General features: G+C 49.3%; 1 protein-coding gene across 6 annotated transcripts in view; it reads right to left on the bottom strand.

Moving 5' to 3' along the window:
- Positions 1 to 8,524: 8,524 nt before the first annotated feature.
- PALD1 (phosphatase domain containing paladin 1) overlaps positions 8,525 to 24,950 on the bottom strand; it is a 95,497-nt gene continuing 79,071 nt past the window's right edge. For 5 of the 6 annotated variants that reach the window (XM_082424450.1, XM_082424451.1, XM_082424452.1 and 2 more), the window contains 2 exons: positions 22,780 to 22,935; positions 18,944 to 20,750 (listed from right to left, as the gene is read on the bottom strand). In XM_082424450.1, coding sequence (XP_082280576.1) covers positions 20,598 to 20,750; positions 22,780 to 22,935 — 309 coding nt within the window. In that variant the 3' untranslated portion in view covers positions 18,944 to 20,597. Of the gene's footprint in view, positions 12,224 to 18,943; positions 20,751 to 22,779; positions 22,936 to 24,950 lie in introns of those variants that run through there. The other variant, XM_082424454.1, reaches the window with a different exon arrangement.

Consider the following 24,950-nt stretch of genomic DNA (forward strand, 5'->3'; position numbering starts at 1 on the left):
GTGTTCTGCCTATGTTTTCCTCTAAGAGTTTTATAGTGTCTGGCCTTACATTTAGGTCTTTAATCCATTTTGAGCTTATTTTTGGGTATGGTGTTAGGGAGTGTTCTAATTTCATTTTTTTACATGTAGCTGTCCAGTTTTCCCAGCACCACTTATTGAAGAGGCTGTCTTTTCTCCATTGTATATTCTTGCCTCCTTTATCAAAGATAAGGTGACCATATATGCGTGGGCTTATCTCTGGGCTTTCAATCCTGTTCTGTTTCTATCCTGTTCCATTGACCTATATTTCTGTTTTTTTGCCAGTACCATACTGTCTTGATTACTGTAGCTTTTTAGTACAGTACAGATTACTTTAGTCTGAAGTATGGGGGCCTGATTCCTCCAGCTCTGTTTTTCTTTCTCAAGATTGCTTTGGCTATGGGAGTCTTTTGTGTTTCCATACAGATTGTGAAATTTTTTGTTCTAGTTCTGTGAAAAATGCCAGTGGTAGTTTGATAGGGATTGCATTGAATCTGTAGATTGCTTTGGGTAGTAGAGTCATTTTCACAATGTTGATTCTTCCAATCCAAGAACATGGTATATTTTTCAATCAGTTATTACCATCTTTAATTTCTTTTATCAGTGTCTTATAGTTTTTTGCATACAGGTCTTTTGTCTCCTTAGGTAGGTTTACTCCTAGGTATTTTATTCTTTTTGTTGCGGTGGTATATGGGAGTGTTTCCTTAATTTCTCTTTCAGATTTTTCATCATTAGTGTATAGGAATGCAAGAGATTTCTGTGCATTAATTTTGTATCCTGCTACTTTACCAGATTCATTGATTAGCTCTGTTTTCTGGTAGCATCTTTAGGATTCTGTATGTATAGTATCATGTCATCTGCAAACAGTGACAGCTTTACTTCTTCTTTTCTGATTTGGATTCCTTTCATTTCCTTTTCTTCTCTGATTGCTGTGGCTAAAACTTCCAAAACTATGTTGAATAATAGTGGTGAGAGTGGACAACCTTGTCTTGCTCCTGATCGTAGTGGAAATGGTTTCAGTTTTTCGCCATTGAGAAAATGTTGTCTGTGGGTTTGTCATATACGACCTTTATTATGTTGAGGTAAGTTCCCTCTATGCCTAGTTTCTGGAGGGTTTTTATCATAAATGGGTGTTGAATCTTGTCAAAAGCTTTTTCTGCATCTATTGAGATGATCATATGGTTTTTCTCCTTCAATTTGTTAATATGGTGTATCACATTGACTGATTTGGTGTATATTGAAGAATCCTTGCATTCCTGGGATAAACCCCACTTGCTCATGGTGTATGATCCTTTTAATGTGCTGTTGGATTCTGTTTGCTAGTATTTTGTTGAGGAATTTTGCATCTATGTTCATCAGTGATATTGGCCTGTAGTTTTCTTTTTTTGTGACATCTTTGTCTGGTTTTGGTATCAGGGTGATGGTGGCCTCGTAGAATGAGTTTGGGAGTGGTCCTCCCTCTGCTATATTTTGGAAGAGTTTGAGAATGATAGGTTTTAGGTCTTCTCTAAATGTTTGATAGAATTTGGCTGTGAAGCCATCTGGTCCTGGGCTTTTGTTTGTTGGAAGATTTTTAATCACAGTCTCAATTTCAGTGCTTGTGATTGGTCTGTTTATATTTTCTATTTCTTCCTGCTTCAGTCTCAGAAGGTTGTGCTTTTCTGAGAATGTGTCCATTTCTTCCAGGTTGTCCATTTTATTGGCGTATACTTGCTTGTAGTAATCTCTCATGATCCTTTGTATTTCTGCAGTGTCAGTTGTTACTTCTCCTTTTTCATTTCTAATTCTGTTGATTTGAGTCTTCTCCATGTTTTTCTTAATGAGTCTGGCTAATGGTTTATCAATTTTGTTTATCTTCTCAAAGAACCATCTTCTAGTTTTATTGATCTTTGCTATCATTTCCTTCATTTCTTTTTCATTTATTTCTGATCTGATCTTTATGATTTCTTTCCTTCTGCTAACTCTGGGGCTTTTTTGTTCTTCTTTCCCTAATTGCTTTAGGTGTAAGGTTAGGTTGTTTATTCGAGATTTTTCTTGTTTCTTGAGGTAGGATTGTATTGCTATAAACTTCCCTCTTAGAACTGCTTTTGCTGCATCCCATAGGTTTTGGGTCGTCGTGTTTTCACTGTCATTTGTTTCTAAGTATTTTTTGATTTCCTCTTTGATTTCTTCAGTGATCTCTTGGTTATTTAGTAGCGTATTGTTTAGCGTCCATGTGTTTGTGTTTTTTACAGTTTTTTTTTTTTCTGTAATTGTTACCTAGTCTCACAGCGTTGTGGCTGGAAAAGATACTTGATAATATGATTTCATTTTCTTAAATTTACCAAGGCTTGATTTGTGACCCAAGATATGATCTATCCTGGAGAATGTTCCATGAGCACTTGAGAAGAAAGTGTATTCTGTTGTTTTTGGATGGAATGCCCTATAAAAATCAAGTCCATCTTGTTTAATGTGTCATTTAACGCTTCTGTTTCCTTATCTATTTTCATTTTGATGATCTGTCCATTGGTGAAAGTGGGGTATTAAAGTCCCCTACTATGCTTGTGTTACTGTCGATTTCCCCTTTTATGGCTGTTAGCATTTGCCTTATGTATTGAGGTGCTCCTATGTTGGGTCCATAAATATTTACAATTGTTATATCTTCTTCTTGGATTGATCCCTTGATCATTATGCAGTGTTCTTCTTTGTCTCTTGTAATAGTCTTTATTTTGAAGTCTATTTTATCTGATATGAGACTTGCTACTCTAGCTTTCTTTTGATTTCCATTTGCATGGAATATCTTTTTCCATCCCCTCACTTTTAGTCTGTATGTGTCCCTAGGTCTGAAGTGCATCTCTTGTGGACAGCATATCTACGGATCTTGTTTTTGTATCCATTCAGCCAGTCTGTGTCTTTTGGTTGGAGCATTTAATCCATTTACATTTAAGGTAATTATCCATATGTATGTTCCTATTACCATTTTCTTAATTGTTTTGGGTTTGTTTTTGTAGGTCTTTTCATTCTCTTGTGTTTCCCGCCTAGAGAAGTTCCTTAACATTTGTTGTAAAGCTGGTTTGGTGGTGCTGAACTCTCTCAGCTTTTGCTTGTCTGTAAAGGTTTTAATTTCTCCATCAAATCTGAATGAGATCCTGGCTGGGTAGCATAATCTTGGTTGTAGGTTTTTCCCTTTCATCACTTTAAATATGTCCTGCCTCTCCCTTCTGGCTTGCAGAGTTTCTGCTGAAAGATCAGCTGTTAACCTTATGGGGATTCCCTTGTATGTTATTTGTTTTTTTCCCTTGCTGCTTTCAATATTTTTCTGTGTATTTAATTTTTGATAGTTTGATTAATATGTGTCTTCATGTGTTTCTCCTTGGATTTATCCTGTATGGGACTCTCTGTGCTTCCTGGACTTGATTAACTATTTCCTTTCCCATATTAGGGAAGTTTTCAACTATAATCTCTTCAAATATTTTCTCAGTCCCTTTCTTTTTCTCTTCTTCTTCTGGGACCCCTATAATCGAATGCTGGTGCGCTTAATGTTGTCCCAGAGGTCTCTGAGACTGTCCTCAATTCTTTTCATTCTTTTTTCTTTATTCTGCTGTGCGGTGCTTATTTCCACTATTTTATCTTCCAGGTCACTTATCCGTTCTTCTGCCTCAGTTATTCTTCTATTGATTCCTTCTAGAGAAATTTTAATTTCATTTATTGTGTTGTTCGTCATTGTTTGTTTGCTCTTTAGTTCTTCTAGGTCCTTGTTAAACATTTCTTGTATTTTCTCCATTCTATTTCCAAGATTTTGGATCATCTTTACTATCATCACTCTGAATTCTTTTTCAGGTAGACTGCCTATTTCCTCTTCATTTGTTTGGTCTGGTGGGTTTTTACCTTGCTCCTTCATCTGCTGTGTATTTCTCTGTCTTCTCATTTTGCTTAACTTACTGTGTTTGGGGTCTCTTTTCGCAGGCTGCAGGTTCGTAATTCCCATAGTTTTTGGTGTCTGCCCCCAGTGGGTAAGGTTGGTTCAGTGGGTTGTGTAGGCTTCCTGGTGGAGGGGACTGGTGCCTGTGTTGTGGTGGATGAAGCTGGATCTTGTCCTTCTGGTGGGCAGGAACGCGTCTGGTGGTGTGTTTTGGGGTGTCTGTGAACTTAGTATGAGTTTAGGCAGTCTGTCTGCTAATGGGTGGGGTTGTGTTTCTGTCTTGCTAGTTGTTTGGCATGGGGTGTCCAGCACTGGAGCTTGCTGGTCATTGAGTAGAGCTGGGTATTAGCGTTGAGACGGAGATCTCTGGGAGAGCTCTTGCTGATTGATATTACGTGGGGCTGGGAGGTCTCTGGTGGTCCAATGTCCTGAACTGAGCTCTGCCACCTCATAGGCACAGGCCTGACACCTGGCTGGGGTACCAAGACCCTGTCAGCCACACAGCTCAGAAGAAAAGGGAGAAAAAAAAGAAAGGAAGAAAAAATAAAATAAAATGAAATAAAGTTATTAAAATAAAAAATTTAAGATGTAAAAATAAAAGAATTTAAAAAGTAATAAATTTAAAAAGAAGAGAGCAACCAAACCAATAAACAAATCCACCAGTGATAACAAGCACTAAAAACTATACTAAGATAAACATAAAAATCAGAAACCAGTCAGTTGCAGAGAGCAAACTCCAAGTCTACAGTTGCTCCCAAAGTCTACTGCCTCAGTTTTGGGATGATTCGTTGTCTATTCAGGTATTCCACAGATGCCAGGTACATCAAGTTGACTGTGGAGATTTAATCCACTGCTCCTGAGGCTGCTGGGAGAGATTTCACTTTCTCTTCTTTGTTCGCACAGCTCCTGGGGCTCAGCTTTGGATTTGGCCCTGCCTCTGCATGCAGGTTGCCCTCTGGCGTCTGTTCTTCGCTCAGACAGAACGGGGTTAAAGGAGCAGCTGATTAGGGGGCTCTGGCTCACTCAGGCCAGGGGGAGGGAGGGGTACGGAATGCAGGGCAAGCCTGCGGTGGCAGAGGCCGGTGTGACATTGCACCAGCCTGAGGCATGCCGTGTGTTCTCCCGGGGAAGTTGTCCCTGGATCACGGGACCCTGGCAGTGGCGGGCTGCACAGGCTCCCGGGAGGGGAGGTGTAGACAGTGACCTGTGTTTGCTCACAGGCTTCTTGGTGTCTGCAGCAGCAGCCTTAGCGTCTCATGCCCATCTCTGGGGTCCGCGCTGATAGCCGCAGCTCGTGCCCGTCTCTGGAGCTCGGTTAGGCGGTGCTCTCAATCCCCTCTCCTCGTGCACCCCAAAACAATGGTCCCTTGCCTCTTAGGCAGTTCCAGACTTTTTCCCGGACTCCCTCCTGGCTAGCTGTGGCGCACTAGCCCCCTTCAGGCTGTGTTCACGCAGCCAACCCCAGTCCTCTCCCTGGGATCTGACCTCCGAAGCCGGAGCCTCAGCTCCCCGCCTCCGCCCGCCCCGGCGGGTGAGCAGACAAGCCTCTCGGGCTGGTGAGTGCTGGTCGGCACTGATCCTCTGTGCGGGAATCTCTCCGCTTTGCCCTCTGCACCCCTGTTGCTGTGCTCTCCTCCATGGCTCTGAAGCTTCCCCCTCACCACCCCGTCTCCGTCAGTGAAGGGCCATCCTAGTGTGTGGAAACTTTTCCTCCTTCACAGCTCCCTCCCACTGGTGCAGGGCCCACCCCTATTCTTTTGTCTCTGTTTTTTCTTTTTTCTTTTGCCCTACCCAGGTACTTGGGGAGTTTCCTGCCTTTTGGGAGATCTGAGGTCTTCTGCCAGCGTTCAGTAGGTGTTCTGTAGGAGTTGTTCCAAATGTAGACGTATTTCTGATATATCTGTGGGGAGGAAGGCCATCTCCATGTCTCACTCCTCCGCCATCTTGAAGGTCCCCCCATCTCCCTGTCCTTTTTATTCACAGGAGTCATCGCCTGGAGGGCTGGGACCTTCACCCAAGGTCCTTCCTTCACTCGGAGGCAGTCATTGAGGACGTCATTCCCACCTCCACCAGATCCCGCTCTCTCGGGAATGTGGGGCTTCATGGGACTTCATTTCATAAGGCATTTTTCCAAGTTGCAGTAATTGAGACACCTCCCTGCCTCTCCTTTGCCTCTTCACTCCCCTTACTTTTCTCTCACTAACACCACAAGTGAAATACTAATAAATAACATTTCTTGAGTGCTTACTGTAGTGTTTTGAAGGCTGTACATGCATCGTCCCAGCAGCCCTATGCGGTGGATGTACTCATCCCTGCTTTAGAAATGAGGTCTCCCAAAAAGCCGAGGAGCTTGTTTCTCCAGCCATCCCACGGTGTGAGCCCTGAGGTGTCGAGAGTGTATTTTGCACCATCTCCCCTAGTGTCTTGTCTGCACAGTCTCCCCAACCACCTCAACACAGAGCCCTCGAGTGGCTGAAGAGGACCCGCTTTAGGGAGGTGTTCTCAGGAAGAGCAATCTCCTCATGCCATCTGCCACTCGCTTTTTTTAAAATTTGATAAAAACATACAGAGCATAATATTTATCATTTTAACCCTTTGAAAGCATACAGTTCAGTAGCATTAAATACATTCACAGTGTCATGTAAGCATCACCCCTATCTATACCTGAATCTTTTTCATCTTCTGCAACAAAAACTCTGTACCCATTAACAATAAACACCCTCCACCCGGCCTCCGGTAACCTCTATTCTATTTTCTGTCTCTGAATTTGCCTACTCTAGGTAGGCAAGTGGAATTGTAACAGTATTTGTCCTATGTGTCTCGCTTCTTTCACTCCACATGTTTTCAAGGTCCATTCATGTTGTCGGCTGTGTCAGGACTTTATTCATTCTATGGCTGAATAATATTCCACTGTATGGATATATCACTTTGTTTATCCATTCATCCATAGATGGAAACTTGCATTGTTTCTACCTTTTGGCTATGGTAAATAATGCTGTTATGAACATTGGGGCACAAGTTTCTGCTTGAGTCCCTGCTTGCACTTCTTTTAGATAAACACCGAGGAGTGGAATTTCTGGGTCATATGGTAGTTCTATGTATAACCTCTTGAGAAACCACCAAACTGTTTCCTGCAGCCTGCCACTGGCTTCTTAGCTAGCCTCTGCCTTGACCTTCCTGTGCCTATCTTCCTAGCTGTCAAATCAGGACTCAAACAAGATCCAGCCCAGCTCTCCAGAACTGGAGAGACCAACCTCACACTTACGACAGGGCCATGGCGACTCCAAGCCCTCTAGGCCCCAAGGAACTCGCCCTGCCCACCACTCCGCCCTCCCCCTAGAGCTCCCCGCTACAGCAGTGGCCCTGGGGTGGGGTGGGGGGCAGGGAAGAAAGCCAAATTGGTGGGCACCGTCACTAGGCCTCGGGATTCTCTTGCCTGGAACTGTCCCATTCTGTCTTGATCATCACGGCCTCCATACCCCTAGCAAGACCTGGCACGTAGCAGGTGCTCCAAAAACACTGTTGAATGAATGAATGTTGGCATGTATTTCCTCCTGCCTCACAGGACAATGAGCTTGTTGGGTGAGGGGGAGACAAGGAGACTGGGGAGGGTGGGAGAGCGAGCACTGAGCCCTGCTCCTGGGAAGAAGAGCCGAGGCCAGGCTGGAGGGGAGGCCTCGGCTCCTCCCTCCCCACTGCCCCCCACGGCCCTGCCCCCACCCAGAAAGGCCAACTCTTCCCCCTCTTACCTTGAAACAATTGGAGACCCAGTGTGGGGAGCCACTGTTTGGGAGGAAGGAACTTCCAACCAGAGCCAACCAAGGTGCCCCTGCCCTCATGCACAGGTGTACAAGCTCATGATAAATGCCAAGCTGAGGATGAGATCTCAAGGTTTCTAGTTTGCTTTTACCTTTATCAACCATTTCTTAAGTGCCTACTGTGAGACATGGCCTGTGTAAATATGCATGATTTCATTTACTTTTCCTAAGAGCCCTACTTTGTTAAGTGAGGAAACTGAGGCTAAGGAAGGTTTGATGACTGGTCCAAAGTCTCCCAGTTACTTAGTGCTGGGAAAGGTACGATGCGAACCGGGGGCTCTGCTGCCAGTCGACACCCCGCCCCACCCGTCTTCCCTGGGCATCCACCCCTCAGCTACTGCGGACCTGGGGTGGTGCCCAGGCGCCTCAGTCACTCTTCCTGTCCTGGCCAGGGCACGGGGTTCTCACGAGGGCTCCCTCCCCTCTGGCTCCTCGCTCCTCCACGCTGGCCCACCTTGCACTGGAGGCTCCTAGCCCACCCTGGCTGTCCCACTCTGTCCTCCTCAGCACTGGGAAATGACACCTGCAGGTTGTACATCGCTCTCCAGGGGCCAGAACGAGGGGTGCACTCGGCTCCCCTCCCTGGGACACTCACTGAGCCCAGCTCCCATGCCCACCCTCTGGACCACAAGAGGGTGGGGAAGGCTGGCTGGGAATTCCAGGGAGCCTGAAGGGAAAGTAGAGGGCACACATTTACTGGGCATCCCTGACACATTTACTGGTGCCAGGCAGCACGCTTCTCTGTCACTCTAACCCCCTCAGCTGCCAGGCAAGGACCCCACAGGCAGGACAGGAGGGGGACTTGCTCAAGGCCATACAGACAGGCCCAGAAGGACCCACTCCTTAGCAGCCGTTCCCTTCCATCCCCAAGGGCCCTCTCCTCTCTCAGGAGGCCGGCTGCTAAGGGAGCAGCCAGTTGCTGGAGGCAGCTCAGGGGAGGGGCCCAGAGACGGGACTTCAGCTTAGCCAGAACACCTCCCTGTCCCTTAAAGAGCAAACTGGGCAGAGGAGACAGAAAGCCTGTGTTTAAGCTGGAGCCGGCAGCCTAAACATAAACATCTGTTTCTGATTTCAAACACAAAACAGAAGTATGGTTTGCTGAACCAATTCACAGGGCAAATGACATGGCAGGGGATTCTATAACTTTGTGAAGAACCCAAACTGCTTTCAAGTCCTTTGGAAACCATTAAGACCGTGCAAATGTGCTTATTAAGCAAACCGTGCAAATTAGCTTATAAACCATGAGTAATCCCTCATGATTCTTATCTGGTATTTGAGCAGGTGCTGCAGGGGCCTCCGCTGGGTCCAGAAGGTACCTTACTCTTGGTTTTCATCTGTAGTGTATCTGAAAATAATACTAGGGCTTTCCTTGAAAAGGTTCAGTGATTTAGACGTTCTGGTCAATTCTTCCCTAATTATGTCCCCCAACTGTTTCCAAAAAGCAGTTGTTTGTTTATTGTTTTGTTGTATCAACAAACTGAGCAAAAGGGCCTTTATTGGTACCATCTGGAGTGAAGAGCATTCCCACAGCCCTCCCAGACCAGATGTGTGCAGTGGGCTACGCCCTTGCTTGTTACGTGACCTAGAACAAATGGGTTCCCCTCCGAGTCCGCTGTTCCTCACGTCGCCTGGACACACTAACACCTAGGTCAGAGTTTAAGATCACACGTGGGCTCCTGTGTGGTAAAGGGTCGGATGTGGAAGCACCTACAAACACGTCAGGCGCAGCGGCATCGGGAAGGGGCCCCACTTAATGGGTTGATGCCTGTCCTGCCCCAGATCCCGTAGACAGCTGGGGAATCCTGCCTGCGCTGCAGGATGGGGTCTGGGGCAGGAGAGCATTGTCAGCTCCTTTTAGAGATGTAGAAACTGGGGCTGGGAGAGTTGCAGCAATTTGTCAGACACATGTTAGATGCTCAGAAGTACCTGTCACTCAAGAAACACTCACGGAGATGTTACTGTGTGCAGAACCACAAAGACACGCCAGCCACAGCCTGCTACGCTGGTCTGCTGTTCTCACCTCGCCGCCAAGAGACCCACTCCCTGCTGGGGCCAACGTCCCTCCTCAGCAAACCTTCCTGGCAAATCTCTTTACAAAGCTGCGATCCTGCCTGTCCTCAGCCAAGGAGAGGGTGGGCCTAGCCAGAGAGAAGTCCAGCCAGTGCCCTGATGGGGGAATCCAAGGCAGGAAGGACAAGGGCCTGTCTCCTGCATTGGCAGAAGAGAAGGACACAGAGATCTGGGCAACCCAAAGGGAGTGGGGTCATCTCACACGGCCACAGCTCCCCTCCACCCAGTGCTTTCATGGTCCCCACAGCCCTGCACCCCCAGGGCTCCCACAGGCGCCCACCACGCAATGCTTCCTTTCCAAGGGAGCTGGGGACAGCAGGTTGCTCTGGCCACTCAGAGCCTGTATTCTTCAGATTCTCGCCCAAAACCCTCGTGAGGAAACTTAAGCCAATGGACAATGACATAACCTCCCCAGGTGACCAAAGTTCATGGCCAGTTACCGGCAGCCACCCTGGTGGAAATGGCACCCAGGGATCCAACAGAACCCACGCACAGCCACCTCCAGGGGGCACCTTTCAAGAGAACTCTCCACAGAGAGTTCTCACACCAGGACACAGGTCTAAGCGGAAGCTTCTCCACGGAGAGCAAGGCTCCCAAAGGCTGGTCCACGCTAACATTTTCCGTCGAGAGCAAAGTGAGCAAAATAAGGACCGTGTAGCATGTTAAAGCTATTTCACCTAATTGGAAGGCCTGCCCCTTTTATCCCCCAGAGAATTCGTCCTTCTTGTTTGCAGAGGTTAAAAATATCCTTTTATGATACGATAGAGTTGTAAGGGGGGTTCATTTCTTTTTAATCGGCCAACTTTGCAAAAATCTGCATCCTAATATTCTTTTAAAAATTCTGTTTGTCTGCACAATCAAGAATTTGGGGAACCACTGGAGAGAACACGTAAAGGAGGCCTCACCCGCTTTGGGGGGGTCACGGTTTTTGTATTTGTTTTGCGAGCCTGATGCAAACACTGGATGCTCACCTGAGCAGAGTATATAAACACAATTTCACACACAACTTCAAGTGTCTGAAGCCCATAGTACCCTCAGTGAAGAAGAAGGAAGACGGGCACCATGAGCTAGTGCTTGGGCAGGCACCCACCCACACAGCCTTAGGAAATGCGGTTTCTGTGGGTCTCCAGGCTCTGGGTTAGTGACTGGTGCCAATTCAGATGCTCGGGTGGATGTGAAGAGGAAGGGAAAAGAAAGAGCACTGGGCAGGAAGTCAGCACACTGAGTCTGCCCTTGGCTCCCTGCACGACCTTGGATGTCATTGCCCTTCCAGCCTCAGATCCCTCCTTTGCTTAGTGAAGAGGTGTACGAGCTCCCTTCAGGTATCATATTCCCGTAGTGAATGAATTTCCAGCAGTGAATGCCATATTCCAGTAGTATGGAAATACTCACTAAAGGTTCATTCATTCATTCTTGCCAAGAATATTTACTGCACCTGCTAGTTGCAAGGTCCTGGGACATTCAGAAATGCATAAAGCACAGTCCCCAGCACCAAGTAGCCTCCAGTCTACAGAGAAGGCACTGGGTCACCAGCATGGGTTTGAGGGCAGCTTGACGATCTGAAACCCAGATCCCTTAGGGATACAATGTGAGCCTTGAGTAAATTATGAAACTTCTCTTGGTCTTGTAAAAGAGAGATCATAATCCCAGCCTCGTCTGACTTGCAAGGCTTTGGTGAAATAATGAACGCAATGCCCCACACAATGTATCAAAATCACCCATAGGCACTCAATAAATAAAACTCTCCTTCCCCTTTCCTGGGAAACACCAAATGCCTTGTGAATTATCAATTCATCAAACATTTACTGACTGCATTCTGTGTGCCAGGCCATCATAGACCCTGAGATGCAAAGATTGATCACTGGTAGCCCTTCCTTTAAGGAATTCACAAGTTAGTGGAGGTTTAGACAAGTCGACAGACAATAGTGTGAAAGTGTTTTTGAGAAGTGGGCCCCGGAGTACGGGGCTGTTCTTCATACAGTACTTCCAACCTTCCTGTAGTTTTGAAATTTTCATAATGAAATGCTGGAGGAAATGTGGGCACAGCATCTTGAGAAGTCAGAACCCTTTCTCTAAATATCTTGAGGACACTTAGATCGCAGTGGTGAGGAGACCTGAATCAAGCTGAACTTGAAGCACAGGAGCAGTGCGCTAGGAAGGGAGGGAAGGCACACCAGGCAGAGGGAGGAGCAGAGGGAAATTCTGAAGGTGTCACTGGATCAAGGTGCCTGGGTTTCCTCCTTTGTAAAATAAGGATAACAGGCCTACCTCCTCGGGCTGTCGTGGAACTACTGGAGGTGACGACATACATGAAGCGCCTGGGAGAAGGCTGTGCGGGTTATCCTCTGTTTGTCTCTCTCTCCGTTCCCCATCTCCGGAGGCTGACCCACCCCGTGGACCATGTTGCTGGCACCTCCTGCAATCAAAGGAAGGCACTGACGGGAGATCAGAGGACAAGACAAGGGAGAAGTCAAGGCATTTGCTCCTCCTCCCTCAGCCCCATGCTCAGGGATGCTGCTCTGGCCATGGTTACCCCCTTCTCAACTCAGTTTCTGTTGGATGGTCCCCAGAGTCCCCTGAAGATACCTGTGGCAGGCTCAGGTCACACTGTGCTGTCCCCTTGCCCCTTCAAGTCTAGGGGAGGTTACTGCTTCCCCCTGTAACTAGTTCCTGAATGCCTCTCGCCATTCCACGCTGGTTCCTTTAACCCTGCCCACACCTCTGCAAATGGTCCTTTCATTAAATTGTCTTTGAACTTGGAGCTAAGGTTGCCATCCATTCTTTGCCAGGATCCTAACTGCTACAGGGCCTAGTGCATAGTATGAGCTGTTTTCATATACAAATTATGATTAAGCATATGCTCTAGTTTCCCCTTCCCAACCCACAGCCCTCAAAATGTCATTAAAAGTATTAATTTTTTAAATTCTATGCCAGTGCTAGAATAACAAGAGGTCAGAACTTGTGAGGAATCCCTGAAAGACAGAGATTGATGGAACTGGATGGACAGGGGAAGTGACAGCCCACAAGCCACGCAGCTGAAAGCCTCTGAGAGAGGAGGGACCAGCTTTAAGGAAGCTTTCAGCTCACAGGTGCCAAGCCAGGAGGCAGGAGGAAGCCTGGACCCCCATCAGGACAAGGTTGGAGAATTCCAGCAGAAGCAGCTGGAGAGTTTGGCTCTCCCCGTGCCCCCCTCAGCAGCACAGGTCAAGTCTGGGTAGCAGTGGAGTCTGCCAGGTAGTAGCAGCGAGTGGGGCACTTGAGGCGGCATCCTAGGGCTGATATCCACCTAGCGGCGAGGGGGCACCCTCATCCAGAAGGGCAGCCACCGGCACACGCTGTCGCCATCAAGTCTCATCCCTCCCCAGTAGTCACCAGTCCAGGCTATGTGGAATAGTCACAAGCCTTACCAACAGGATAACCTGAAATCTCAAGACAAAGTTGAGTGCACAACCAAATTCACCAACCACTGAGAAAAACCAACACCATGAAAAACAAACACCAAATTCAATAAAGAGAAGAACTAACATCCACGGAAATAGAACTAACTGAATAAGCCCTCAAATAAGAATAATTAATATCTTCAAAGAGATGAGCCTTCCAACGCTTTTAGGCTTACCCTAAAAAAGACTGAATTGGAAATCTTATCAATTAAAAATGTGACCTGGGAGGGTGGTGGTAGGAAATACATCCACTACACACCAATTAGAATGGCTAAAGTCAAAAAAGATTGACAATTCCAAGGTTGGTAAGAATGTGGAGGGAATGGAACTCCCATATGCTGCTGGTGGGGATGAAACCATCTGGAAAATAGTTTGGCAGTTTCTTAAAAATTTAAACATACACGTACCATACCATTCAGCCATTCTCCTCCCAGGTATTTATCCAAAAGAAATGAAAACATATGTCCATACGAAGACTTGTACATGTTCATAATAGTTTTATTTGTAATAGCCAAAACTTGGAAACAACCCAAATATCCAGTAACAATTTGGATTAACCAACTGAGCGTATAGCCGTACAATGGAATACCACTCAGCAATACAAAGGAATGACCAATTGATGTACATTAAACATGGATGACCTTGAAATATGCTGAGTGAAAGAAGCCAGAAAATAAAGAGTACACACTGATGCTTCCATTTATATAAAACCCTAGAAAATGCAAACGAATCTATGATGACAAAAAGCAGATCAAAGTGTCCCTGTGGAGAGGGATGGGGGAGGGAAGGTCAGGAAGTAGAAATTATAAAGGGATATATAAGCAAACTTTCAGAGATGATGGATATGGTCATTATCTTGATTATGATAATTTCACAGGTGTATACCTATGTCAAAACTTAACAAATTATACACTTCAAATACGTACAGTTTATTGTATGTCAATTATACCTCAATAAAGTTGTTTTTAAAAAACTTTTTGGAACTGTTAAAAAAAAAAAAGAAAAGTTTGTATTGGAAAAGGAGAGTTAAAATGAACAATATTTTCCTCATCTATTTTTGTGTATGTTAGTTTATACAGGGTACCTCTGAGTGAAAGAGTAAGAGATATAATTAGTAGTCACTTGACAAATCTTAATAAACTTTTGGGGGCATATTTTCCAGAAAGTGAGAGAGTTAATGACTCCAATATCCAGGTAATACATCCTTTTGCAATTCCAGTGTTTTCCAATTCTCAATGCTTATAACAAAATTACACGAGTACCCAATTGACTGACAGCTAATAGAAAAAAAGTTTTTAATGCTTTGATGAGAGATCATGATGTGATTTTTGGCATATTACTCAGAAGAGGTTCATAGAATCAAGTAGCATTACTATAGCAAACAGTCACCTCTACTAGTTTATGTGATCACAGATTCTCAATGTTTACATTTATAAGAACAAAAATAGGTTATCTGAAGATAACAAACAGAAAAACTTGCAAATGTGACCATGGAAAATATGTAAGATATTCATAAACATTAAGATTGAGAAAGAAGACAGTCACAGATGCACAGGAGCTTTCTAAATACTTAAGAGGATATTACAAGGTTTTCCCTGGCGTTCCAGTGGTTAGGACTCCGCCTTTCCAATGCACGGGGTGTATGGGTTTGATCCCTGATTGGGGAACTAAGATCCTGCATGCCGCTGGGTGCAGCCAAAAGAAAAGAGAGAATATTACATATGATTTTACATTAATAAACTTGAAAATCTTGACAGATGTCCATGTGTTATTCTGGGAAAATGTTGGTATTTTACCAAAGTTGACCCAAGGAAAACTACAAGTCCAGAAAAGAGTAATAAAGATTTAAAAAATTAAAAATCCACTCGAGATTTTTTAAACTTAGGATGGAAAGTCAGAGATGGTTGTTGGAAGATGAATGGATGCTAGAGGCAATGGCAATCACATGTCTACTGTATAGACCCATGTATACACAGGACCTAACATATGACAAGTGTTGCAGTTCAAGGAGTAGAGAAACTTGGCTACTCGATAAATAACATAGGCCAACTGGATACGCATTTGGAAAAAAATAAATTATATTCTCTACCACATGCCATTCACAAATATTTACTCCAGGTGAATTAAAGAAAGAAACATAAAGGACAATACTGTACAAGCAATCAAAGAAAACCAGGAAATAGATAAGTAACCTTGGGTAGAGAAGGTCTGCTGACACAAGACACAAAATATAAAAGGCAAAAATTTAACAAAATAAACTCCAAAACAATTACGGATAAACTGGAAGAAAGAACTGGCTGTATATTTATCTATCTACCTACGAATGAAACAGACTGTATTAAAATTTTTACGCTTATTAGTTTAAAAGAGACAACCCAGTAGAAAAATAAGCAAACACATAAGAGAGCAAATCCAAATGGCCAATAAACCTATAAAAAGATGTTTCATCTCATTAGTAATTGGGAAAATCATATTAAAATAAAAACAAAAGACTGTTTCCTTATCAGATGGGCAATTCCTTATCAGATGGGCAAAAATTAAAAGACTGGTGACTTCAAATGTTGGGATGGGAATGGGGAAATGTGTGTTTTCATAAACTATTGATGTTTAATTCAGGGTGAGGTGGGCAGATGGTAGGAAAAGAAAGAATATACTAAGGGGAGGCGCAAAATGAAACTCAAAAGCCCCCATCATAATCTATCAAAGTGACTCATAGGAAACAAGTACTTCTTGTGGTGTTGAGGGGAACCTCTTGAAAGAACAAAGGGGTTTGAAAAGCGTTGAGTGTGAGAACCACAAGACCTTGTAGGAAGGTTTTCAAAGTAATCATGCTTTCCCCTCAACCCCCTCCCAACCCGCCCCAGCGAGGGCACACTTCCAGAAGGACTGACATCTCTCTCCCCATCATTGAAAATGTCAGAGAGGATTCCAGTACCCAGAGCTGGCACCGACATCCACCTTTGAAATGAGCACGGGCTTGGAGTCAGACACTCTCTTGGCACATAGATCAATGGAACAGAATAGAGAGCCCAGAAATAAACCCATGCACTTATGGTCAATTAATCTTTGACAATGGAGGCAAGAATATAAAACGGAGAAAAGACAGTCTCTTCAATAACAGTATGGAGGGTCCTCAAAAAACTAGAAAGAGAACTATCATATGATCCAGCAATTCCACTCGGGTATACCCAGAAAAAACAAAAACACTAATTCAAAAAATGCACCCCGATGTTCACAGCAGCACTATTTACAATAGCCAAGACATGGAAGCAACCCAAGTGTCCATCAGCAGACACACAGATAAAGAAGATGTGGTATTATATACGTGTGTGTGTATATATATGTATACACACATACACACACACACACACACAAACATTACTTAGCCATAAAAAAAGAATGAAATTCTGCCATTTGCAGAAACAAGAATGGACCTAGAGAATATCATGCTTTGTGAAATAAGTCAGAGAAAGACAAATACTATATGATATCACTTATATGTGGACTCTAAAAAAATACAACAAACCAGTGAATACAACCAAAAAGAAGCTGACTCACAGATATAGAGAACAAATTATTGGTTACCAGTGGGGAGAGGGAAGGACGGATGGGTAATACAGGGGTAGGGAAGTAAAAGGTACAAACTATTAGGTATAAAATGAGCTACAAGGATATATTGTACAACATGGAGAATACAGCCAATATTTTATAAGAACTATAAATGGAGTATTACCTTTAAAAATTGTGAATCACTATATTACATACCTGTAATATATTGTACAGCAACTATACTTCAATTAAAAAAAAGTAAATAAATAAAATATAAAATTAAACACATATGAGATTCTATTGTGAGCCACAAAACTAGCAAGAAGTTTTTTAAAAAGTGGAATAGGCAGTGCTGGCCAGGCATGAGAAACAGCGAGCTCATTAACTGCTATTTGAGACTATCCAATAGGACATTTCTGGAGGACAAATGGAAAACCTTTATAATGGTTTACTTAGGAAATATTCCCTCTATTTAGGAAATAATCAGAGGTTGGCACTGCCATTCGCAGATTTAGGGGTATCCACCCAGATAACTCTAAGCGCCTCAGTCCCGCCTTCCCCACCCCACCCCATCCACAGAGAAGGTGAGCAGCAATTTCCTTCCACACAGGCCCCAGTCCACAGGCCCCGCAGCCGCACACTCGAGATGGAAGGGCAGGGCGGTGCGAGAGAGAGAAAGACAACTGAGTCTGGCTGGAACTGGAACATATGAAGCTGGAAACCGGGCTGGTGGTGTCCCTACGCAGCGCCAGAGAAGGCTGCCTTAACCAGCAAGAGGGACAAAGAAGCTGCCCAGGGAGGCCAAGAAGAGGGTGAGGGTGTGTCATTCAGGTCCTCAGAGTGGCAGACACCACGATGGGATCAGATGTGCAGGAGATTTATTTGTGGAAACCCCTGTGAAGGATAAAGGAGGAGGAGGCAGAAGGCAGGAAGAGCCTGCAGACCACGATGCGGGTCTGACGCCCGTGAAAGGAGAGAGGAAGCGAGAGCCCCACTTTGCAGGGTGGGTCTGGGGAACCCCCAGCCAGACCAACGGGGAGGCCCCAGGCAAGGCTGCCACGGGCAGAAACAGCGTGGCTAGTGGCTCGAGAGCCCTGCCGGCCTCAGTCATGGTCTGGGAGAGCCCGAGCGGGGAGAGGGCTGGAGACGGAGCGCGGCCTCGGTGCGTGTTGGATCGAAGCTGCAGCGGCTGGAGTTGTGCCGTCTGCTCTTGCAGCGGGTTCTCCTGAGGGGGGATTGGAGCGGCGCACCCCCGTTGATGCTGCAGAGGACTTCTAGGGCTCCCTGGACAGTATTCCAGTTCCCAGTCCTGGTCGTCCCAAGACCCTGCCGCACCTCCATCAGGGTCCCAGGAGATCCTTCCACTGATCATATTTTTACAATCCCCTCATCCCTGGCAGAGAAGTGCTGAACCACCCCACATACGGACACACATGCACACTGGTGTATACACCACCGCGCTCACATTCAGAAGCCACACAGAGCATGCCTGGACTCTGCTGTGCTGGGAAGTAACCCCAGGAGGCCTCCGCTCCGAGGCTGGGGAGATCACCAACCCTATGCGGTCGGGGCTCCGGATTCCATTCTCACCACCCCCAGCTGACCCTGGAACTACAGCCTAGAGGGTCTGATTCCCCTAATCCTGGAAGAGCTTAGAGAGAAGCCTCAGGTCAGCACTCTCTCTACCTCACTCTCCTTACTGCCTCTTTACACACCAATTTCTCAACACAAGTGTGTTCAAGCATTCAGGGGCCTAAAGGGACCAAGGGGAGCCTGTAGGGATAAGAAAAGGAAATAGAGGTTGAGGACCACCCTCCTTCATAGCCCTTGAAATTCCATTTTGTTGTTTCCCTGGATATAACAGTCCTTCACACTTCAGCGTGAATTAGCCTGTTATGTTGCTTTCTTCAAGAAGGGGCTCAGCACGTCAGCTGTGGGCATCCAGGGTGAGATGGTCAAACATGATTGGGGATGTGAAGGAAGGAGAGAGGCGTCCAGGAAAATCCACCTTCCCTGAGAATCAGGTGCACTACGGGCAGGTGCTCTTGGCTCTCCCTGCCCTCCCACCCTTACTCTGAAGGAGCAGGGACCTCAGCTTGCATCAGTTCTGTAACACCTGACCCACACTAAAGACAGGCAGCCAAGCGCACTTCACATTTAGCCACTTTTAATGCTCAAAAGCTCTGTACAAAAAAAAAAAAAAAAAAATCACGAATGAATCCTCACAACACCCCTGTGAGGTAGGTAGGCAAGTATTATTCTCCCATTTTACAGATGGGGAAACTGAGGCAGAGAGGTGATGTGACCAGCCAGTAGTCCCAGCACAGCTGAAAGTCAGGGCCAACCGTGAGAATGCAAAGGATCCCTCCCAGTTCAGCCCTGATCTCTGACCCCTCCTCTAGACCTTGTCTGCAACAAAATTAACACTTTTTACTACATGCAAAAATAAAACCGAAAACAACAACAAATCTGAAAAGGTAGTGAACGGACATACAGTAGATTTGCAAAAGAATTCAGCTAAAACGGTCATAAATTTTCCAACACTAGGTAGACGTGAACAACTTTGGCCTCTTCCCCCTTTTCAAAATACCATGACCAGTGACACATCACCTGTTTCTCTGCACAAGTGCCGGTGTCCAACCAAGAGAGACCTCCCTGGCCCCAACGAGCCAGGCCAGGAGGACAGCGTCCACACCATTCAGCCCCTGTGCTTCGGGGGACACCAGCCCCCAGAGGGAGAGCCGCAGACTCAGCTCAACACCGCCTGCCTCTCCGAGCAACCCTCCCACTGTCTGCCCAGAGCTGGTCCCGGCAGCTGCTAACTCAGCAGCACTTGGCCCCTTCTGCCCCCACTGGAAGGCAGCTCAAGGATGCTCAGCAAGGATGGCCTGGAATCCAAGTGCCCCCTCACGCCATCCTTGGCCCACTCTCACACGCCCCACTGCTCGCTCAGGGTCACCCGGCGGTCTCTGGGGCTCCTGCCACAGCAGGTCGGGGCACAGGCCACTCTGGATGGTGGGGCAGGGAGGCAGTGCTTCCCTAGACCTCCCGCCCATGGTTCCAGAGAAATGGAGCTAGCCTCTTCCACAGGGCTGCATGCACCTTCTGAAAGCTCTTTCTTCCCCCGAGAGGGACTCCATTTCGTTTTCAGCTCCCTGGAAACCTCCACAGTCCTGCCAGCCCAGGGGAGGGGAGAGGGCAAAGGAAGGAGAGGCAGAGGCCCCTGCGGGACCCACCGGGCGTGTGGTTGTCCTTCTTCAAGTCTCCAGGTTGAGACGAGGCATGAGAGGCAAGAAAACTGGGTAAAGCTGCCTTTAAGGTAACAAATCAGCCAGCACACAGTCTACTCCCTAGGGATCCCGGGGCCCCCAGGGCAGTGCTCAAGCAGCAAAACGGGAGAAGCCGCATGGGAGAGCCACGAGAGAGGGAAAGAGGGAAACCAACACTGGCCAGGGCTGCTCCGCGCCAGGGGCCATCAGAGCCGCTCGGGGGAGAGGGGAGGGCGAAGCGGCGAGGGGTTTCGCTTGGCAACTTGGGGAGTGAGCTCCTTGGAGACGTGACGCCACACCGGCCTTCCTGCAGGCCCTCCCCGCGCCTGCCATTCACAAGGTATCACTGTGCGCCAATTGTCCTATAAAAACTCTTTCAGAAAAGGGGTCCCCACCCATGCCAGTCTCTCTGCTAAGCTGAGGAATTATTTCTCAGGGCCACTGTCAGTGAAGAGCACCGGCACCCCCAGCCTGCGAGGGTAGGAGGTGGCCCCGCGGGAGGCGACGGTAGCAGGGGCAGGGGGAGCGCGTCCTACAGGAAGTCCCCTGCAGCGGAGGGCTCGGGGCTGTGGCTCTGCTCCTGCCACCGGCAGCGCAGCCTCGAGAAGGGCTGGTCCTCCACGCTCTCAAGCTCGGGGAAGCCCAGCTGGTTGAGGATCTCGTAGATGCCGGCCTTTGCTGCCACCTGGGGAGGACAGCAGAGATGGGGGCAGAGCTCCAGGGAAAGGGGGTAATCCTTCAGGTCCCCCGTCCCCCTCTGTCCCACCGTCCTCCCCTCACTGGGCTCCGCAGATGCAGGCGAGTCTGGGGCCCAGCGCTGCCTCCCCCCAGCTCAGTGACCTGCACAAGTTTGCGTCTTGATTACTATTAACTGCTCTGCGTTTCCGTTTCCTTATAACGGGACTGCACAGTGTGGAGGGCAACACTTCACAGAAAGCGCCCGGCACGTAGTGAGCAAGCGGAGAGCAGCGCGGGAGGCCAAGCACGCCCCATGCCTGTGTAGCCCCATGGGGACGCTCCCATGGGGACCTCAGGAGCAGAGGCCCAGCTGCTCCCGGTATTACAGCTGGGCCCTCAGGGAGCGCTGGGGAAGGCAGTGTGGATGCAGCAGCCAGCAGGAGCCCTTCGGCTGTGAGTTCCGGCTGTGGAGCAGGCAGGCCCACCAAGGGCCTCAGCTCAGGCGGGTTAACTGGGGCCTCCCTGGACACTCTCCACACAGCCCTATGGCCCAGACCCTGGCACTAGACTCAAACTACTCAACGACCAGCCTCCTTCTCTCCCCACCGTCCTGGGGGATGGGGAAGATGCAGGCTCCACTCCAAACAGAGGTCTCCGGGCAACCCGCACCCCTGCCCTCTGTTCATCCCCTGAGGCTGGAACCCACGCTCGGGGCTGGACCAGCAGTTCTTGCCCTCCTTGACGTCCCCAAACACCCACCACCCAGGTTCAGCTGGCGAGGGGATCAAGCTCCTCCCCAGCCCCTGGTCTCCCTGATTTCAGCTCTCCGAGCAGAACCCAAGCAGAAGTGTCCTAGGTCCCCCACCACCTCCACCTCCAAGAGGAAGCTGAGCCCAAGGCCTGCTCAAGAGGGTAGCCCCAATGTGGCCTTGGTGTGACCCACGCCCTATCAGGAACACCCTGAAGGCCCATCTTCAGCAGAAACGCCCAGCAGCCACCACTCCTGCCACCAGGCCCTGTGGTGGCCTCCCTGCCTCTGTTCCCTCACAGCTCTGACCCCACGTGCACACCTACCTAAGCCCCCGTGCCCTTCCTATACCCATCACAGCCTCCCATCCTCCTGCCCACCTGCCCCACGGGAGCTAATTCCAGCCCTGAGTCCAGATTAGAACTGCCAGGACAGTCTGGTGAGGTCAGTAGGGGCCAGTGTCCCAGCGGAGGGGTAATTACAGGCTCCTCTGCCAAGGAGGGAAGGAGGCCTTTCTCCTGCCCTAGAGGTGCCGAGGCAGCGGCTCCTCCTCTAAAAGCAGGCGAGCCGGGGGAAGAACCAGGAAGAGCCAAGCAGAGAGGGAGGGTGGAGGCGGCATGAGAGGGCAGCGTCTTAGGCCAGACATGGTGGGCTTTGGAGCCAAACAACCTGCTCTAACGCTGACCGTGAACACGGCACTTAACCTCTCTGCACTCAGTCTCCTCCTCTGTAGAATGGGAGCATACAGTCACAGTCGCCACGTAAGGCAGACCCGCTCACACAAGCTCTGGCAGACGGCACTGTATGCATCTCATGGAATCCCCACCACAGCCTCCTGAGGTGGTGCTGACGTGGTAACGCCGAGGACAGCAGCTCAGAGGGGTTAACTAACTCGTCCGAGGTCACGGCTGCAAGGCAGCAGGGGCCGAGCCACAGCGGGGAGCCAGAAGGGCACAGGGGAGGGATGAACACAACAGTGGGCGTGAAGCACCCAGGTGACGCTGGCCTTGGGGACGCAGGCAGGGAGGAGGGGCCCAGCCCAGCACCCGCCCTGCTCTGTCCCCAGGCGCCTCGTCTCCTCCCTCCTCCTCCTCATCCATCCACTCACTGCCTGCTGAGCGCAGAGGCCGTGCTGGGGACCCGGAGCTGAACGAGACACAGTCTCAGCCAGAGGGGAGCGTCCCGTACAGTGAGATGAGAACTCTGCCCGCTCAACAGGGAGCCTGTCCCTGGGCCCGGGGGAGACGCACAGGGCCGTCCCGGCCCCCGCCCCCGCCCCCGCCCTCACCTCCCGCATCCAGGCGCTGAAGGGCCTCTGCCAGGAGCCGGCCTTCTCCAGGTGGAGGTACGCGTTGAAGAGCACCAGGCAGATGTAGCGTTCCAGGTACTGCAGGCTCCGCAGCTGCAGCGTCCGGGCCTCCCGCTCTGACTTGGCCGCTTTCGCCTAGAGGTCGGATGGCACGGGGCGGGGGTCAGAGTGGGTGCTCACCCCCAGCCAGGGACGCTCCACACACGCCCTACACACAGACACACACCGACTCACACACTCACAGACTCTCACAATCGTACACACCACACACACACTCATACACATATACACACACCCACACACACCTCACTCACACACCACATGCCCTCGGTCACACACACCCCACACACAATCACACAACACAGTCACGTGCACACACACGCACCGCATACACACTCCACACTCACACACAAACCATACACACAACACCCCCCCCCACATACTCACACACATACAGACACACTCTCACACAACACACACTCTCCAAGGCTGGGGACAGAGCACAGAAAGACCACAGAAGCAGGATCAGCAAGAGGTGCGGGAGCTCAGGAAGGGACAGGCTGGGATGGGGGGTGGGGCATCGGTCTTTTGAACGGCAATCCTGAGCACCTTCTAGGAGAACAGGCCACGCTAGGGAAGGAAGGGACAGCCAAGTGACTAAAGGTAGCTTCCCAGAGAGCACAGGATGCAGCTGGGCCTTGAGGGCCTGGGTGGACTCGCATGAAGATAGTGGGCACCAGACGGGGCGGCCCAGAGGCGAGGATGGTGCCCAGCAGGTAGGGGGACTGGGAAGGGGCTGGCTTGGCTGGAACAAGGGCACGAAGGGACAAGAGGGGAACTGGGCTGGCCCCCAACTGTGGAAGCCACCCTGGTGCCGAGAAGTCTACCCTCTAAAGCCAGCTTCCCAACCCTGGTGTGCAGATGCCTGGGCCCCACCCCGGACCAATCAGACGAGAACCTCCGCGGGGTGGGCCTGGGCACAGGGGCTGTGAAAAGTCCCCGGGGCCATTCTAGGGAGCCAGGGTTGAGCTCCGTGGCTTTAGCACTGGGGAGCCACTGAAGCTCTGAGAATAGGAGTGACCTGTTAACGGAAGACTCGCGGGAGACTAATGCTCAGAAGGAAGAGGACTTATACGGGGTCCTCTCCAGGTTCTCCTCAGTGTCGGGGTCAGTGGGTAGGCGGGGGGACAAGGCCCAGGACACACAGAGCCAGCTCTCCCCCTGCCGGGTGTCTGCCACCATATCTGGGCGTGCTCCTCCAACCCACCGCAGATGGACCGTCGCCCTAGGGGGGAGCCCGGGGGACTGAACGCCACACCTCACCTTGCACTTGCACCCTCCCCCCTTCTCGCCCACACCCGCCCTGCCCTGGCCTCCACCAGGGGCCGAGGCAGCTCTCTCTGCTCCAAGAAGAGGATGTGGCATAGCGGCCGTACCTTCAGGCACCGGGAACACCCAGGGGAGGGCACAGCCAGCCCCCGGGCCTCCGGGAACCAGGAAGGGCAGTCTCCCAACAACTGGGCCACAGCTGGAAGCCCCCCCACGCAGGCACACGTCAGCCTACACGCGTCTCCTCCGGGCTGCTTCAGGAAGGCTCCTGGGTGGGCCCCCGCCCCAGACATGACACGACCCACAGCCCTAAGAACCGCGAGCTGGAGTGGGCTTGCTTGTGGGACCTTAGTCCCCCACCTCCCACTTCTGCCTCGGGTGACTCAGCCTCTGGTGCCTCTGCCGTCTTTGCCCCCAGGGTCATGGGAGTGGACGGTTGGCCCACCACACCATCCAGAAGGAGCTCTGGAACCTTGGGGACGGAGCAGGGGTGGAAGGCGGACAGCAAACAGGGTCCAGCTGGGGCAAGGGGACCACAGCCAGTGCCCTGACTCCCTGGGAGACACGACTGGGTTCTGGTTCCAGTTCTGCCATTTAAACTCTCAGCCCCACGTTGCTGGAGGTCACATTGCTCAGTAAAGTATGGCATGAGGAAGCACCTATAAACCCTGGGGGGCCACATGGGTCCAGCCATTCACGGAACGGGGGCCAGAGCCACGGCACAAAGGTGGGGCACACACAGGCCCTGCCTGCAGAGACACTCGTGGTCTGGGGGAGACAGGGGACAACTGCCAAACACCCAGAGCAGCCGGATCACGGGA

This window comes from Balaenoptera physalus (genome assembly GCF_965194825.1).
Source record: "Balaenoptera physalus genome assembly, chromosome: 14".
Lineage (NCBI taxonomy): Eukaryota > Metazoa > Chordata > Mammalia > Artiodactyla > Balaenopteridae > Balaenoptera > Balaenoptera physalus.